This window comes from Rousettus aegyptiacus, unplaced genomic scaffold (assembly GCF_014176215.1).
Source record: "Rousettus aegyptiacus isolate mRouAeg1 unplaced genomic scaffold, mRouAeg1.p scaffold_m13_p_3, whole genome shotgun sequence".
NCBI lineage: Eukaryota > Metazoa > Chordata > Mammalia > Chiroptera > Pteropodidae > Rousettus > Rousettus aegyptiacus.
The window spans coordinates 18,090,129-18,109,229 of NW_023416306.1; the positions used below are offsets into that span (position 1 = coordinate 18,090,129).

The 19,101-nt window shown below is 34.6% G+C and overlaps 1 protein-coding gene and 3 pseudogenes across 1 annotated transcript in view; 3 read left to right on the forward strand and 1 right to left on the reverse strand.

Moving 5' to 3' along the window:
* HSDL2 (hydroxysteroid dehydrogenase like 2) overlaps positions 1-19,101 on the reverse strand; it is a 37,855-nt gene that overhangs the window by 14,280 nt on the left and 4,474 nt on the right. Inside the window, exons 2-8 of the mRNA XM_016126350.2 lie at positions 16,464-16,627; positions 15,252-15,350; positions 14,255-14,369; positions 8,559-8,662; positions 7,277-7,375; positions 5,486-5,680; positions 3,516-3,587 (exon numbers count right to left, since the gene is read on the reverse strand). Coding sequence (XP_015981836.1) covers positions 3,516-3,587; positions 5,486-5,680; positions 7,277-7,375; positions 8,559-8,662; positions 14,255-14,369; positions 15,252-15,350; positions 16,464-16,627 — 848 coding nt within the window. The remainder of the gene's footprint in view (positions 1-3,515; positions 3,588-5,485; positions 5,681-7,276; positions 7,376-8,558; positions 8,663-14,254; positions 14,370-15,251; positions 15,351-16,463; positions 16,628-19,101) is intronic.
* LOC118601466 lies at positions 882-1,000 on the forward strand (annotated as a pseudogene).
* LOC118600599 lies at positions 4,130-4,245 on the forward strand (annotated as a pseudogene).
* Positions 11,821-11,939, forward strand: LOC118600467 (annotated as a pseudogene).

A 19,101-nucleotide genomic window follows, 5' to 3' on the forward strand; every position in this document is an offset into this window, starting at 1 on the left:
AACCACTGAATCAGTCTCTGGGCTTAAGACTCGAATCTGTCCCCTTGTTCTACAATGCGATTTTTCAAGAAAGCCCCCATCTTTCAAATCCCATTTCAAAGCTCAGAGCTCCCAAATATCAGAGGAGCAGACAGTAGGCTAGGTCCCAGTGGTGGTTCACCTTGGGAAGTATACACCGCCCAAAAGCATGACTGATAAAGATGGGGAGGGGAAGAACCTTGGCAAGAGGGCATGCTGAACAGAGTACTTTTTAAGCATAGGAGGTAAAAGAAGGTGCCGTGTCAGCCTTGCACACTGGCACTAGCTATATGCCTAACAGGTACCACTATAGAAACTACAGCTTTGAGAAAGGATTTCCACCAGATAGACAGGGAATGCAACCAAAAGCAGCCTACACATCCTTGTCATTCAACTACACTAGTTCTAGAGATATCTCCTACTATGAGGATGAATTAACAGGGAAAAAGAATAACCTTATGTCTACGAAACAACAATGTACCACATGGATAATGGAAGGTTATTCTGAAGAGCAAAAGTCTATCTCTTAAATTAATTTACTATGCAATCCACAAGAATTCCTCCACATGAAAACCATATGAAACAAGGGCAGAAAGTCATATACAACTGGCTGAGATGAAAAATCAATAGAAAAAAATGAAAATGAAATGGGATACATGAGAAACAAAAAATTCAAGAGCAAAATTAAACAAAGGCAATATGAAACAGAGATAAAAGTGTTGAAAATCTTATCGGTAATATAGAGTATACACCTGAAAAGGAATCCCAGAAAGCTGAAGAACAGGACAAAAGATGAAAATAATTAGAGATGGTGATAACTATGAGAAAAAGAGGAAAGGTAGCCAAGTTAAGAATAAGTGTTTCTGTATGGCTGTGCCACCTTGAATAAGCCTGATCCCGTATGATCTCAGAAGCTAAGCAGGGTTGGGCCTGGTTAGTACTTGGATGGGAGCCCACCTAGGAAGACTAGGTGCTGTAGGTGTAAAAAAAATAAAATAAAAAAATAAGAGTTTCTGAGGAAAATCCGGAACACTAAAACTATACCTAAAGAAAACTAAATAAATAAATAAACTGGAGGTAAAAAAAGAAATAAAATGGGCCCTCTGTGTTGCAATTGGGGTTTAGGGGAGGTGTTAATGAATGAAAAAAAAAATCAATGAAGAAATGACAGTATTGCTTTCAATATGAGAAATAAGTGTTAATTTAAAATTATGTACATAGTTTACAATATATTATTACAGAGTTACATATATAATAGGTGAGACAAATATACATAGCACAAATACCAGAAAAGGTAAAATTAAATGTAACAGGATTATTAAATAGTGGGTGCAACAGAAAGGTGAGCCTCACCCCCTTTGGAAATGAGGGATACACACTTAGCTCTGAGACACAGACTAAATTCAACATACATAGATTTGGATATGAATGTAAAAAAGTCACCTGAAAGATGTAAGTTAGATCCAGGCCAGATATACTGGACTATATGAATATATTAATATATTTAGAAAAAATGTCAAGTAGAATTAGTTGAATGAACCAGGAAGAATAGGGAAAAGAGAGCTATAGAAGTAAATACTCTCTCTAGCACTGTATGGTGAAGAGAAGTTTAGCCAAAAGTATTCTGACCTCAAAAGGATATGCGCATCCCTTATAAGGAGACAGATATATGGTTCACAGTCAATGCACTTGACATTCTGATCCCATAGGCAAAAATCATTCCTATCAAAGCCTGATGCCAAAAAACATTTATCTTACATTTTACTTATCTCACCTCTCTTGTTCTGATTCCATGGTCGTGAAACAATCTGCTGATTATGATTCTGTTCCCTATATAGTTATGCCCAAAGGGAGAGAATAGGCTGATCATAACAACAACACATTTAGTCCAAGAGATGGCAACTTCTCATTATAAATTAATAAATTAAATTACTGGAGTGGCAGGGGGAATATGGTAATTTAAAGGACTTGTATTCAGGAGTTAGGAAAGCAATTTAAGTTTACTGGTTTAATGGTATGAGCTTTGGAATCAGAGAAATAGGAAATTAAATCCTGGCTCTGCCATCTGCCAGCGATGGGATCTCAGATGCAAAATGAGGATAATACCTGTCCTGCAGGAGCATCAATAATTAAATGAGACAATGCATGCAAAGTACTTAACACGGTATTTGGCACATAGCAGGCACCCAATAAATATTTGTTGAAAAACAAAATATGTATGATCAGTAAGTGTCTCTCATTAATCAAATTTGGAATTTAAATGAGCTCAGTTCATGTATATCTTCCTCCAAAAGATAGATGTAATCTTAAAGTGCTAAACAAAAATCAGAATGTTAGACTTGCCTCTATTAGAGGACTTGACTCTATTAGACTTTGATAAACTAATTAAACCAAAACTAATTTCTTCCATTCTGTAAGAGGCCTCTTGAGAAAAAGACTGACAGTCTTGTTTTATACTGATACATCCATGGGGCAACCAAATGGCAACCAGATTTATACTGATACAACCATGTGGCAACCAGATTTAATTTTTAAAATTAAAATAGTTAAATTTTAAAAGGAGCTACCTCTGGGTGGTAGGATTATGAGTAACTTTTTCCTTTCTATATTTTTCAAATTTTCAAATTTTCTACAAAACAAAAGTTGCCTTTTTTGTTACTTAAGTAATTTTTTAAAATTATCTCCAAAAATCTGGACAAAGAAAAGACGAGAGCTATAAAAGATAAGATTCAGCCAGAAAAAAGGTTTGGCACTAAAATGCACTGCAGTAAGATTCTTGAAGTTTGCTAAATATACAGAAGAAATTCGTTCATAAATTATCTAGCAGCTATCTAAAGAATATAGGATCACTTAGGAGATTTAGTGTCTATAAGAAAAAAATAAGGTTAAGGGCCCAGAAGAATAACAGCTATCCTTGCTAATAAACCATGAAAGAAAGCTTCTCACGGGTATTTGTTAAAGAGTATTTCATCTGACATCGTTCAGTAAACTAGTGGCATAATGACAGAACACAAAGACTAACATGTAAACCCTGGACTAGTTCAAGGGAGCTATTGTTTCTGAATTATAAAAACAAAATGAAGTAAAACCAAAATTTCCATCAAAGTTAATTTTTCTTGTAGACACACATCACAAATTCTGTGAATGGTGTTAGATATACTTTGTGTGACACATTTTTCTGCAAAATAAAATAACACATCAACATAAAATACCTAAAGGCAGTGCCACAGAAAAGAAATAAAACCTCAACAAAGGATTGATACATTTTTTAAACAACTTTTTTTTTTAATCAAATGAAAAAACTATATTAGGAGCTTCTTACCGTTAGATGAAAAAGGCAACCTTCGTTGCTAGAACTAAAACTTCACATTACTTGTCTAGTTTAAATTAAAATATGGTTTAAAAGCAGAATGTAGAAATGTCCAATTCAATATTTTGGGAGAAATACATAAGTAGGTATCTTTATTTTCCTACATAAAATATGGTCTATACCTTACCATGTGATTCCGGTTTCTTGGTAGCTTGATCTAGGTATTCATCTAAGAACAAATCTGGCATCAAAGAATAGCCTGAAAAATTGACCCCAAAATAATCAGGTTATTATAACAAGTTCAATATATTAAGATTTTAACAGCTGTTTAATAAACATTACATCTGTTTTTATTTAAATGATCATTCTGGCGTAATGGAAAGATGCCTATGAGAACTATCAAACTACCTGTCCTTTAGTAAGCTAAAATACTTTCCCTATAACCCAGTTATCCTCCTCCTGTGGCAAATTTCACCAATTAAGCTCATAACTGCTCTCCCAGGAGCCTTTGTCCTCTTCTCAACTATCCATGCAACCTTCTGTCCTACATCCCTCTAATGTGCTCCAGAGTCATTTCTTACTGGGACCCCTGAGAGAAGTGGGTTCCTCATTAAGGATTTATTTACCACTGCCATCTCAGTCTACTCCTGTCTCCCAGATGATTTAAAAAATTGGACAGCAGAAATACATCGGTCTTCGTTGTATCCTAATACTTATCATAGTACCTAGTTTTCAACACTTGGTAGGATTTAATTAATTTTAATTAATTTACATCTAATTTAAAATTTAAAATTTTGTATGGTCTGCGGCCATGCCACCCTAAACAAGCCCGATGTTTGATCTTGGAAGCGAAGCAGGGTCGGGCCTGGTTAGTACTTGGATGGGAGACCACCTAGGAAGACCAGGTGCTGTAGGCATAAATAATAATAAATAATACAAAAATTAAAAATTTAAAAAAGTTTAAAAATTTTGTGCACAAATCCACTGTGTCTTTAAAACCTGAAGTGTACCAGGACCCAGAAGACCTGGATCTCCTTCAGGTTCTGATACTTATCAGCTGACTGCTCTTAGGCAAAGGCTTATCTCCTTGAACCTGTTTTTCTACCATAAATATTGACAACTTAACACTACCATCATACCATATGCCAGGTACTGTGCTAAACACCTTATACACATTGTTGCATTTAGTTCTTATAAAAATCCTGTGTTGAAGTTATCATTCCCTTAATTTTAGCAATAAGATTGAAGCTCAGAGAAAGCAGGTAACAGCATAGTTAGTAAGCAACTAGGCTGGACAAGGAACCTGGGTTATCTTCTCTCAAACTCCATGTTCTTAATCACTAAACCGTTTTCTTCCTTCACAGGATTGTTTGACATTAAATAGAGAATGTATAAAAGTGCTTTGTAAAGCTGTTAAGAGATATTTAATTCAATTTAGTTCAAATCGAAGAGACAGACAGGGATGATACAAATATAAACATGTGGTTTCTCTCACCCAGAAGTTCAACCTAATAATATTTAAAATATATGTTAGCACAAATAAATGTAACTTCATTTACGGCTATACTATCTATCATTTAATATATACTATATTTTATACAAGTAAAATGCATTAACACCATCATCATCTGCAATTTCAGAAAGGAAGAACAATTTTGAACGAGGGGGACTTCTGATAACTTCTGAAATTATACACTCTGTACACAGGACAGACCCTGCTCACTCACCTTTACCATCTATCATTAAGATCCTCTAAGAGGCTGTACCTAAAAGACAAATATGGAAAGAGTCCATAATCTTAAAATTTTTGTGAAAAATACACTGTGGTTACCATATTCTCGAATAAAATCTTTACTCAGTGACTTTAAGACAAACTTTTAAAACTAATTTTCATTTTTTGTTTCAAAATTTGGAAATAGTGATAGCTAATGTAACCTTCTGCACCTGTACGTCACTTAGAAAGCCCTCAACTCACTTCTATTTCTCCTTTCTCTTTTAAGGTGTGTTGTCGGTATGGGTTTTTCCCTTCTTTGGGAGGATAGCTCTTAAAAGAACATGTTAATTTTCTAATCACACAAACACACACAAAACAGATGTGTGTTCATTGTAGAAAACATGGAAAAACAAATCATTCCTTTAAAAAACTATATGCATTACCTTGTTTAACTGCATAGACATCAAAATTTTTTATTCCTTCTTCTTTTAAGATATTTTCATCAATAATAAAGTTGCCTGTAAAACTTTTTGGCTTTTTGAAAATGGAATATGCAGCGTCTGCCATGATATCAACTTTTCTACAATGGCTTTCGATATCCAATCCTCCCAGCATAGTCATAGCAGCAGTGTGTATGGCTACAGAGAAAAAAAACATATACATTCATAACTCCAAATCAAATAATGGGACTATGTAAGTAACAAGCAAGACAGCTAATCTCTTTATTTCTCAGGTCATGAGAACAAGGTCCAGAGAGCGTACCTCTATTGACATAAGTGGTAGAAAACACATGTTCCTTGCTATACACAACACTGCCTTATATAGAACTCCTTCACGAAGACCAAAGCACCATGTACTACTCAAGCTCTCTCTAGGAACTCTGAGTATTTATTTTCTCTCCAGTATTCTCTACTCTGCCCCATTCCATCCTCTGACCCAGAGAGGAACAGAGTCCTTCACAAGCTTCTTTGTTCTCTCAGAGAATCGATGCCTTGCTCATTTCTTCCAAGTCCTGCCTAACTGCCACCCCACCATCTGCTTCACTCGGGAGAGTTTGCTGGTGGTTGGAAAGGGAGGACAGCAAGAGCATGACTCCCAACAGCCACCTTCTCAGAAACCTCCTCTCCCCTCAAGGAAGTGGAAAATATTCCAATTGTCATGTGTATGTTTCAAGGAATGTAAGAGCATGAAGATACTTTCAAAAGATATCCAAAATTATCATTTATTCAACAAATACCTGAGGGACCCCTAAGTGCAGGGCATTGTCCCAGGAGCAGAAACACTAGTATTGATCCCCAGAGCATTTCCTTGGTAAGGGGCCACACTTACCTGCATGTTTAAGTTCTAATGTTAGTGTAATAAAGGTTGTTAAATTTTTAAAAAGTGAAATGAAAAAGTAGTTCCCACTGTGTATACTCCTTATCATTATACAGACTTTTCTGGGATAGGAGTGCCATTTAGATTTAAGATGAACGACATTAAGGTTTTTACAGATTACCTATTAAATATGTGGAAAAACATATAATGAAAAGATTGTCTTTTCTTTCTCCTCCATTAAGCTATTATGACACGTAAGTGGAGAATAAGAACCCACATGGAGGACAAGCTTTCCCTTTGTATCATTTTTGTTGGGTCTTCCTCATTTTAATACAGCATATTCCCAAGCCCTCAGCTTCTGTCATACAGTAACTCTAAAGCTACATACAAAGTCTAGCAATATCCAGGTTCTTCTGTCACCTAATGGGGGCCTAGGCATGCTGAGAACTCCGAACTGATATGAAAGTACAGATAGGTCGGCTTTTTATAAAGGAAAAAGATAAAACGAGTTAAGAATATAAGAAAGTAAAGAAGCACGTGCTAGGATGTATAAGGAGAAAACAAGAGTATGAGAATCTGCAGAATTTAGTAAGGTACCAAAGATGAGAATGGAGAAAAGGTTAGGGAAGCACAGCTGGCTTCTTGTTGGCTTTAATGAAATTCTTCAAATGTTCCAGTGTTCAGTGTTTCTAGTATAGCAATCAGCTGAAGAGTAAGTCTTACATCCAAGTCAAAGCTCAAAGATGACTAAAAAGGGCCTTATATGTACTGTAGAAAGTTTCACTTATTTCCCAACAGACAGAGGTTACCTCGATAGTCTACTCACTCCTATCTATCCTTCTCATCCAAGACGCATCTCAAGACTGTCAAGGACACTCAATGATTTAAAAAATATGGATTTTTTAAAAGGCACATACCTGTTTTAGGCCATAATGCATTGACGGCAATTTCACCTTTAAATTCTTCTGCCATTCCAAGCACACACATAGACATACCATACTTAGCAATGGTATAAGCTGAAAGAAACCACAAGTAATAATAATTTAATAAAGAAACAAATTAATTTGTGAGTATAAAAAACCAATTTCTTCCTATTACTATTTCCTCCTTGATATTTTTTCATAATTCTTTAATAATACTATATACAAAATATAATTTTAAACTGTACTATTTTTAAAAGAAGTTTTCATGAAGTAATTGAACTAGTTTCACATATATCATGGATAAACTAGTTTTAGATATTGCTATCCTAATATTTGGGGTTTTTTTGCAATATTAAATATTAGTTTCAGGTATACGACACAGTGATTTGACACAACTTGCAAAATGATCACCCCCATGTCAAGGGCCCGTCTGGCACCACGCAGAATTGTTATAATATTATTGACTATATTCCCTATGCTGTACTTTACATCCCCATGACTGTTTTTATAACTGGCAATCTGTCATCCTAACATTTGATTAAAAGAAACAGTAACACACTTTCATTTTTCTTAATATTATAGAGATAGCTTACATTATTATTTCTTAATCGTTTTTTTTTCTTTTGAAGAATGAAAGGGATCATTTAAAGGGAAACTGCACTTGTAAAGCATCAACAAAATGTTAAAATGCTTTTAACCTAGTCAATTAAAACTGAACTTCTTTTAAGCTTTGTTCTGTAGGTTACTATTTCACCTGTCTTTTCAAATTTAAGTGAATTATGTAGAAATAAGGGCTAAGTTTCTGATACTATTCTTCTATAGGAGGCACCTATACATAGACCTTGTTATTTAGTATACTTACCTTAAGTCATTAGTTGACTGTAAAGTCAAGTATTTCGAGGATAGTTTTTTCTTTTTTCAAGGATACTTTTAAACAAACTTTATAGAAGAATAAGGTACATACAATAAAACATACCCACTGAGACTTAAAGGAGTTTTCTGGGTTGATAGAAATCCGTTTTCTGATTTGGATGTTGGTTATACAGTGTATCCATTTGTCAAAACTCACCAAACTGAACCATTAAGATCTGAATTTTATTGAATGTAAATTATGCTTCAATCTTTAAAATTAAAGATTAAGATACTTCCCAAAATGCTACTGATTCTGCATAGAAAGCTTAATGTTGAATACGTATAAATTGTGATTAAATCATATACACTGATTTAATACAAAACAGGTTAACCAAACAAAGTACTCCTTCATTATACCACCTACCACAGTGCTGTTTAAACCACAGTGGATTTAGGTTCAGCGGTGGGCTGAGATTGAGGATATGAGCAACTTTACTCTTTTTCAAATAAGGAATACATGCTTTAGATCTGAAAGCAAAAGAAAACACAAGTCAATAGCTTTCTAACAACATCACCACTTTTTGTTACATTTTAAGCTACTTCCACAGAGCAGCTGAACTTGTTCAATAACTGGTAGGGTATTTTTTTGTTTTTATTTTTCTAGAATGAACATAGGGAAACCAACTTATTTTCATCCTTGAAGCTTTGCTTAGTGGCCTGACATGACCTGCTTGATGACAATAAGCAAATCCTTGGCACATTAGTCTTAAATCCAACTGAGATTATTCGCAACTACATCCTTCCAAATTCTTCCTTCCCTGCGCGCGCGCGCGCTCTCTCTCTCTCTCTCTCTCTCTCCAGTGACAATTAATATACTTGTCAGCCAGCAAAGCCAGCACTACAGTAAAGAACATGGGTATTCAAGTCAAACCTGGGCTCAAATTCTCCTGCTCCTTCACTGTGTTCTCTTGGTAAAAATATATAGCATTCTAATTCTCAGTTTTCCTATTTTTAAGTGCTGATAATATCTGCTACTATCTAAGATTAACCGAGGGATTAACTGAGATATATATGAGATACTTAAAACAGTGCATATACTAAACATGGAATAAACAATTGCTATTATTAGTACGATAGATGCGGATTCATTTCACCTTAGTAGATATAGTATTCCTACTATGCTGGAATTACAATTTAATAACATAACTTCCAATACATTTGTCATGGGGTTGTGCCACTATATCATTAGTTAACTTTCAAACTTCTGACTTTCTTGTATTCTCTCCCTAACATATCACCTGACAAAAGCTGGCTGAACTTGTCAAGAAAAGGTAGAAAATCCAGGGCCTGCTAAGCCTACCACCACCAAGAAACCAATTAGCACCTGAAAAATTCAAGATGGCACTTGAGACCCCTTCCCAAGCAACACTTAGAATAACTTTTCTCTATGAGCATACTAAAAAATCACACCCAAGGATGGAGATTTAACATAAAATGAGACACGTAATACATGGCTAGGCATGTCTCAAGCATGTTTAGGAACTGTGCATGCTCCCTTGGAAATCCAAGAACTCTCCACCCTTCCTTGGAAATCCCCACCCTTGAACTCACCTACTTCCCCACCACACCCTTTAATACTTTACTAATTCCCCAGAACTGGGAGGAAGGAATCATCAGGCATTTGATTATCTTTCTCCATTCCTCAACTAAGGCATGAAGTTTCTGACGTGCTTTGCAGAAAACTATCTCATCCTATTGATGTGAGCAACACTGGGCAGAACCACCATAATTTGGGGTCTATGGCCCGCAGGGGTCAGTGACACAATCTCAAATTTAATTTGCACCAATATGTAATGTAATAGGCCTTCGAGAGCAATATTTAGTTTTATTTTTTAAAATACTGTTCATAAAGGTAGGTAATTTATTGTACAAAAACACTCAGGTCCAATATTTAAAATTTTTAATTATAAGGCTATAAAATATTAAAGCTCAGCTTAATAATTCTATAGCTTTTAGTTTTATTTCACATTCAATAACTTCTAGGACTTTGAACTTATCCATTCTTTCAAATGTATGACATTACCAAATGTACAACATTCTTGTAACCATTTGCAATGTCTTTTCAAGTTTATAAACCAAATATAGTCAATATTGGTAAAGGATTTCTGTACATGTTATTTTTTCCTAACGGTGCTTCACTTTTACAGAGGTGAGGTGGGGAGGGGCAAACAATAGTACTGCTGATAGCCGTTAAAACAGCGAAGCCGCATCTTGATGCTTCAGTAGGAAACAACCCAAATCTATTCCAGGCAATAAGACCATATTTCAGATTCACAGGAAAAAAACTTATTTCATTCACATTAGAAACATGAATTTCTCATTTGATCTATAAGACAAAACCTTTCTACTTGTACTTTGCTGGCCTGGCCTCCATTACCAACCCTAAATCAGGTACATTTTTCTACAGCAACATGCCCTATCTTATATATTATATTGAAAACTCTTAGCACCATGCTTAGATGCTAACACCTTCAAGTAATAAAATAGTTAAGTTTATTGAAAACTTACTGTATGCTAGCCATTGCACTTATTACTTTTACATGAATTAATTCACTTAATCTGAGTTGCAAGATCAAAGGCCCATAGGGAATTTGAGCCAGTGAATAAAGTAAGCTGGGTACAGAAAAAATCAACTGTTCAGAAATATAATCGAACTTTGTTACTGAATTTCTATAAAAATTTAACATGACACAAACGTATATAATACTGGAGATTACATATTTAATTAAACAAAAATAAAATTTAAGGGTCTGCCTTCCACCTCACCTCTGCCTTCTAACCCTGTTTCCCTAAACCACTAAAACACAGGTAACAGGCCACAGGCGCTGGGCACCAGGGATTAGGAAACAGTTCCATATCCTCAATGAAACCTCTAAATAGGTTAGTTCTTTGGGCCTTGCCCCCACTCTCTCCTTGAGGATGCTTTTCAGGCTTCCCTGAAAAAACAATCTATATTTATCTTCCATGAATAATAAGTATCACAAAGTAAACAAATATTAAAATGGAAATGTTTCATTGTGAATTTCTCTTTTATAACTTAGACCTTTTATAGAAGGCCAAAAACCTGACACCTTTTCTTTAATCCAAAGGTCAGTATCAAGTCATTTGGCATTACAATTTAACTGAGAGCAATATTTAGTTTTATTTTAAAAACAGCTGTTCATAAATGTAGGAACTTTCAACAGTGAATAGAATCTTTGCTAAAAAGTTTTTAGTGCCATGCATCTTATATATTCCATTTGTAGTTCTTCAACTACACAAATAATATTTATTGAGAAAGGTAAATGAACAAGGTTAGTTCTTTTTCTTATGGTTTGGAATCAGTGTTTTTGTTTTGTTTTAAACAGAACCTTCAAATCCACAACTGTAGGAATGTAGTTTAGGCCATCATTTTCATTTCTGGAAAATGACTTCAGTATAGAAAAGGGGCCAGATTGTTCTTGCCAGATGGGTTTTTTAAAGACATAATTTCACAAGGAATGAGCAATGAGGATCATACATTTGTGTTTACATGTCGTAATGTCAACTAAAAAAGCCAAGTCTGATCTAGTCTTTGGGAACTGAGCTGGGAAATTTCTCTTGGGTGGCAAAAGAGTTGATTTCTTTCAAATTAAAAAACAAAACTTGTCTATGGCCATATCACCTTGAACGAGCCTGATCCCATCTGATCTCGGAAGCTAAGCAGGGTCGGGCCTGGTTAGTACTTGGATGGGAGACTACTTAGGCTGACCAGGTGATGTAGGTGTAAAACCTAAAAAATAAGAAACTGTAAGCTGACAAGGTCCTTGCAATCTGTGAGGTGAACTAAGGGTTGCCTCGCCTAAAAAAATAAAAAAAACCCTCTCTTTTCATAAACTATCTAAATGTCTAACCAATGTATTATATACATAAAACTAAAAAATCTCTTCGACCATACACTATGGCCACACAATCTTGTCATATAACAGATGATCAGATTTGTATTTAGTAACAGTAAAGCACTGAAATGTCTGTTTCAAACCATGGTGTCGTTTTTAGTTCTTATAATTCATAACATAGTCTGTTTCTAACATTTTAGCAATATGCTTTTGGTATCTAGTGAACAATATAATGAACAAACTTAATTTCTGTGCCTCCATGAAACACTTCTACATTAGTTGAGATTTTAATAAGTGTAAAGTTAATACTGACTATCTGAGTAGCACTGCCTATAGTTAAAATTGCTAATTTTGTAAATCTATACGAAATGTCCTAAGATACTTCTCAGTACTTAACAAGTCATTTCCTAATGTTCATGACATGGATATCTAGTCTAAAAAAAATGTTTAATCATATAAAAATTCTCCTGATACTAAATAAATATAACTAGGTGGGTAAAGTATTTCCATCTGTGGTTTCATCATCTACAATAGAAACTGCCACAGATGATATAACTTTTCACACAGCGTGTCATTCTAAGCCTTAATTTAATATGCTGAGCAATAATATTCCTGGTTACTTTTACATTTTTAAATACTTGTTTAAATGAGTGTTTACATTCAATCAAAATTCTTTCACAAAGTTACCAGCTGTAAAAGATTATGATGCCCGGATCGTTTCTTCATGTAACACTTAACTGCATCATATAGCAGCATTGCTTATTTTGTTTGAAAACACAAACCTTATTGAAATGTGAGTCCTTTTTCTAGTCCATTAAGTTTTTCAACATAATCTTTTCTATATGCTTTTTGTAGTTCTTGCTATGGTTGGATTCACCATGGTTTTGATTCAACAGAGATATATCCTGCATATTGAATATATAGAAATATTCTCCAACTACAAAGAAGTTAGTTTTCACTTATTTTATTTGAACATATGGCCCTCTTGGCATATGTCTCATTTTCCCACTTCAGATGGAGGAATGGGTATGAGAAATATTTTATTTTCCTCCTTAATATAAGAAACACAATAGTTCGGGCACAATAACAAGTGGCGACTTTTTAGCCAGCCTGTCCTCAGCATCTGGAAGACAATGGAGCTCATGGCCCATCCACCAAGGCTATTGATACTCCGCCACTCAACTGTAGCAGCTGTTGCCATGTGGGAATGCTGTCTCTATGTGGTCAGATTTTCCAATGTTTCAAGAAAAGCCGGAAATAAAGATTTTGTGTAAATTTCCTCATTTTTTTTTTTATGTAGGCAACTAATGAAATTTTGAATGTATCTAACTATAAAAACAAAAATTTTAACACTGCAGGAACAAATTTTGCAGAGCCAATAAAATATGTCTAGGGCAAAGGTCAGGACTAATGACAAATTTTACATTTAACCCTCATGCCCAATCCTATGACTCCATCATTCCGATTTTACAAGTGAGGAAACAGAATCTATAAAGAGGTTAAGTTCCTTGTGCAAGGTCATGAGATAGCAAGTCATGAAGAGAAGGGTACAGGATTTGAATCCTACCCAAAGGAATCTGATGCCGAAGCCCAAGATCCCAGCCACCTAGTCTATGAATACATATAAGGCAAATCCATATAAGGCAGACAAGGTCTATGCTGATCTATCCTCATGTCCACTTGGAAAATGGTAGAACCTGAGAGGAAATAAACAGATAAATGGACAAATAAACAAAGGAGTAGACTGCCTGACCAATCCAGAACAGATTAGGACTACATTTGCTTTCATTCTATATTCTCTATTTCCCAATATTACTCAAGATAGTGTTAGCCTTTTGTCAGTTACATTAAAATGTGACTCATAATGAGCTTCCTGTTATTTATATAATTAAAACCCAAATATTTTTCAAAAGAAGGAAAACTGGCTAGCTTTAGTAATCAAAAGACTTGGTAAGCACACATGTATTTCTTCAATCAAATGTTTGAAAATGCTTGAGCTATACTTTAGTATTTATTACATTCACAGAGAAAAAGAGCTCTGAATAAAACTACTTAAAATACTATCTGGTGACCTGGAGCATTTTCAAGCACGTATAAGGATTAACTAGATTTTAGACTGTACTGCAATTCTGGTTCAAATCTGTTTACAACTAGTCCTCTGAGAAAAAATTGCAAAGTTCTCCCCCACAACTCTTTAACTTACGTAAGGTAAGTGCCTCTGACGTTGACATTCATCATCAAATCCACCCTCTTCGTAGGTGTTTCCAATGTGTTGGTCAAGGAAATAGCACTGGCATTATTCACCAAAATATCAATTCCTGTTTTCAAATAATCAACTTCCTATTAATGTAATTTAAACTTTATAACAAAAGGAAATAAACACATTTAATCTGTACAGCTGAACCCTAAGTTGGTTCACAAATACTTCCTTTAGAAGTATTAAACTGACCAATACACCAATGAAGGATTTACTAGCTGTGTCAAAACACAAATGATTTTCGCTGGCACAATGGAGAGAGCCAATCACCAGAGCACCATGTGAAACTACCAGGAGGCTTAGTCCTTAGTGGTTTGTAGCTTCCACTCTTATCTGTTCTCTTATCTCCTGTCTTCCCTCCTTATCTCCAAGAACCCTAGCTGAACTTTCCTTAAAGTTTCCCCTCTTCTCTAGCATCTTTCCAAGCCCTCCCTTCTTCCAAGCACATTAGTTTTCCTCCTCTTTAAGGCTCTTACTGAAATGAAAGAACTCCTTCCTGGTCTTGGGATCTAGGAAAAGAGAAAAGACCCAGAATTCCAATTCCAGGCAAATCATCAAAATAGATCAAATCTGTTTTAGTTAACTCATATATTAAAAAAAAAAAAAATGAATCTAGAATAACAATTATTTCTGCATGTTCTATCCAGTCCCCCCATAAGTAACATACAGTTAACATTAATTGAAGAGAGGCAAGAGAATGGGATCTGGGGAAATAGTTTTGGTTACATGTCTGTTACTGTCAAGGTCCTAACTTTACACTGAATGGTAGATTTGTTATATTTTTCAAAATAATTTTTATAAATTAAAAAAAGTCATCAGATGGTTTTAAGCGACATTTCTATTCCTTACTGGTTATACACCAAAGACTCAGAAAACTTTTTTAAAAATTAAATTAAAATTATAGTTATACCAATCAATAATTATTTCAGAATTAAGGTACTACCTCCAAAGCTCTCAACTGCTTTCTCCACTGCATTATTAATTTGCTGTTCATCTCTCACATCAACAATACATGGCAAGGCCTTTCCTCCAGCTGCTTCAACTGCAAAGGGTAAACAAAAAAAGCATTAAAGCATTCAAATAGTAAACCTTTCATTCTGATACCAGGGGCAAATGAAATAAGTACCCTATATTCATAAAATCAATATAAATAACTAAGTCATAGCTATTAGCAATTCCACCCTACGGGAGAACAGATTAACTAATCCATATCCAGCTTCAGACAAGGTAGGCCAACGCTATTAAAAAAAAAAAACAAAAAACAGAAAGAGAAAGGTAATATAAAAAATTACATTAAAAAGTAAAAAAAGGAAGGTAATTTTAATAAACTTTATTATGGAAAATTTCAAAAAATATATACAAATATAAAGAACAGTATAATAAACTACCATGAATCTTCAATGATTGTTAATGTTTTTCCTGTTTATCTACCTCCAATTCCATTTTGTTTTTTGCTGGTGTATTTTTTTTTTAAATTTTATTAGTTTCAAGTATACAGCGCATTGGTTAGACATTTATATACTCTATAAAAAGATCCTCCTAATTGCTCTTTCTCTCATCTGGCTCTCCACCTAGCCATTACATTAAAGCTAACTGCATTCCCTAAAGCAGTGCTTGATGATGTATTTTAAAACAAGTCCCAGGCATCGCTTTACCAATACTTCATATGTATTCCCCTAACATAACCACAGTGCTATTAACATAACTAACAAAACCAACAGTATCAAGGGTAACTGACTTTTTAAGCCCTTTCTAGCATAATGCCTTGAATATAAGCACTCAATAATTATTTGTGAACTGAAAATGTTAAAATAATAACTTGCGAAAAGTGCAAAGAATAAGTAACATGGAAAACTTTTCAAAGTGTTCACATGATCCACCTCTCAAATTCTCTCCTACTTCTACTCCCCCATACTCTGCTCAGTACCTCATGAGACATGATTTATGATTTTTAATGGGAGTTGCGTACATCTCAGAAGTGCTGGGGATGAAAAATATTTCCTAATCACTGTTCTAAGGTGACACAATACTTTCTGAAGTAGATAAAATTATTTTAGGGCAACATGCAAATAGCTACAATTAAACTTTCCAACAAATTCTCTATGTACTGAAACTATAGTGAGGACATTTCATGAAATAGTATTGTCACACTCACTTTCTTCAGCAGCAGTATAGATTGTGCCTGAAAGTTTGGGGTGTGCCTGAGTGGTCTTTGCAGCAATGACAATATTTGCTCCATCCTTTGCTGCTTTCAATGCAATAGCTTTGCCAATGCCACGGCTTGCACCTGTGATGAAAACTGTACATCCCGCTAGTTTCCTACAACAGAACAAATGTGACCTTATTAGAAACCTCAATATTTTATCAGGAATATATGCTTATTTTCACAAAATATAGGTTTACTCCTCTGTGAAAACTTTTTCTAAACCCTCCTCCCTCCCCAAATGATACCTAATAACTCTACTGTACTCCCGCTGCACAATGATTTATAAATTATTACAACAACAATTATTACGGTCTTGCTGTGATTTGGCAAACAAAATCTGCTCAAATGAAAAAAATCTTAAAAAGAAATGAGGACTTAATAAACTACATGAATGTGTATTTCTCCTTCCCCACAGGAAAAGTGTTAATGAAGCTTATTTTTGAGTGGTGGGATTATGAATAAATTTTATCATATTTTTTATATTCTTCTGGAATTTTCAAATTTCCTTCAGTGAATACATACCACCTAAAAGAAATTACTTAAAAGCAAGCAATTATTCAATGAATGATCATCACTGTTCATAATAGCCAAAATGGAAGCAACGTAAATGTCCATCAACTGATGAATTGGTAAATAAAATGTGCTACGTCCATACAATGAAATATATACAGCAGTGAAAATGAATTACTGATCCATTCTATAAATGGATGAGCCTTGAAAACATTATGCTAAGTGAAAAAAGCCAATCACAAAAAATCACATATATTATGATTCCATTTATATGAAATATCCAGAATACGTAAGTATATATAGACACAAAGATTAGTGGTTGGCTTGGGCTGGGAGGGGAGGGGTGTTGGAGCTTGACAGCTGAGAGGCATGGGATTTATTTTGGGGATGATGAAAAGATTTTAAAATTGGTTATGGTGATGGTTACACAACTCTGTGAATTTACTAAAAGCCAATGAACGGTACACTTTAAATAGGTGAATTCTGTGGTGTGTGAAATACATCTCCGTAAAGCTGTTAAACAAACCTAGAAGGCTGGCAAAGAGCTCAGATCAAAAGATTCTCTGATCAAAATGTACTGAGGGAAGTTCTCTATGCCCATCCACTCTTTACAAATCCCTCTACCTTAACTTTAAACTTTGTACTTGTAAGAAGAAAACGTCTAAAATAAAGTCAGATAACAGGGAGGGAAACCTATGTTCTTGCTTTCTAAAGCAAATTAACAAACATGTCTAAGAAGGAAGAATAGAAGACAGCAAAAATGACAATAACATAGAGATGAGGGGAGGAGACAGTAACCAGAGACAGGGGTTACAGATGAGAAGGCTTGTTAACAAAGAACATAAAGCTTTTGCCAAGATCTAGAGGAATACACTCCAAAAGTTAAGAAAGTTAAGAGATCAGGAGTGAATTTGAGAGAAGGGTTTTAAAAAAATAAGGATTAACTTTGGTAAGATGGAAGGGGAGCGGAGAAGTGAGGAAGAAACAGAGAGGTGGCAACCATTTTTAGTGACAATAGTAAACATACAAAAAGCATATAAAGTGTATAAAGAACAAAATAAAATGAATACTAATAAAAATAGAATATTACCAGTACCCTAGAAGCCCCATGTATTCCTCCCTATCCTTTCTTTCTTCTTCCTCCAACCTACAAAGTAACAACTACTTTACTTTTATTTTTTTATTGAAGTATAGCTGACATACAATATTATATTAAAGGTGTATAATGTAGTTATTCGACATTTATATAGCTTATAAAGTGATCACAGTATGTCTAGTAACCATCATTCTACTGTTACTATATTATTGACTATATTCGCTACACTGTATATTATATCCCCATAACTTATTTATTTTATAACTGGAAGTTTGTACTTCTTAATCCTCTGCACCTTTTTTGCCTATCTCCCACACCGCTCCCCTCTGGCAGTCATCAGTTTGTTTCCTGAATCTGAGTCTGTTTTGTTTTTTAGACCCCACAAAAAATATCATGCAGTATGTCTTTCTCTGTCTGAATTAGCAATAATACTCCCTAGGCCCATCCAACTTGGTAAGATTTTATTATTTTTATGGCTGAATGATATTCCATTGTGTATGTATATACATCTTTATCCATTCCTCTATCTTTTGACACCTAGGTTATTTCCATATCGTGGCTATTGTAAATAATGCTGCAACGAACATGGGGTGCATATATCTTTTGGAATTGTTGTCGTTTTCTTCAGATAATTACCCAAAGTGGAATAGGTAGGCCATATGGTAGTTGTTTTTAATCTTTTGACAAACCTCCATAATGTTTTCCGTAGTGACTGGATCCATTTACAATCCCACCAACAGTGCAGAAGAGCTAGCCAGCACTTGTAATTTGTTGTCTTTTTGAGAATAGCCATTCTAACAGGTGTAAGTTACTATCTCATTGTGGTTTTGATTTGCATTTCCCTAATGATTAGTGATGTTGGGCATCTTTTCATGTGTCCGTTGGCCATTTGTATGTCTTCTCTGGAGAATGTCTATTCAGGTCCTCTATCCATTTTTTTAATCGAATTGTTTTTTGGTTTTTTTTGGATGATGAGTTGTA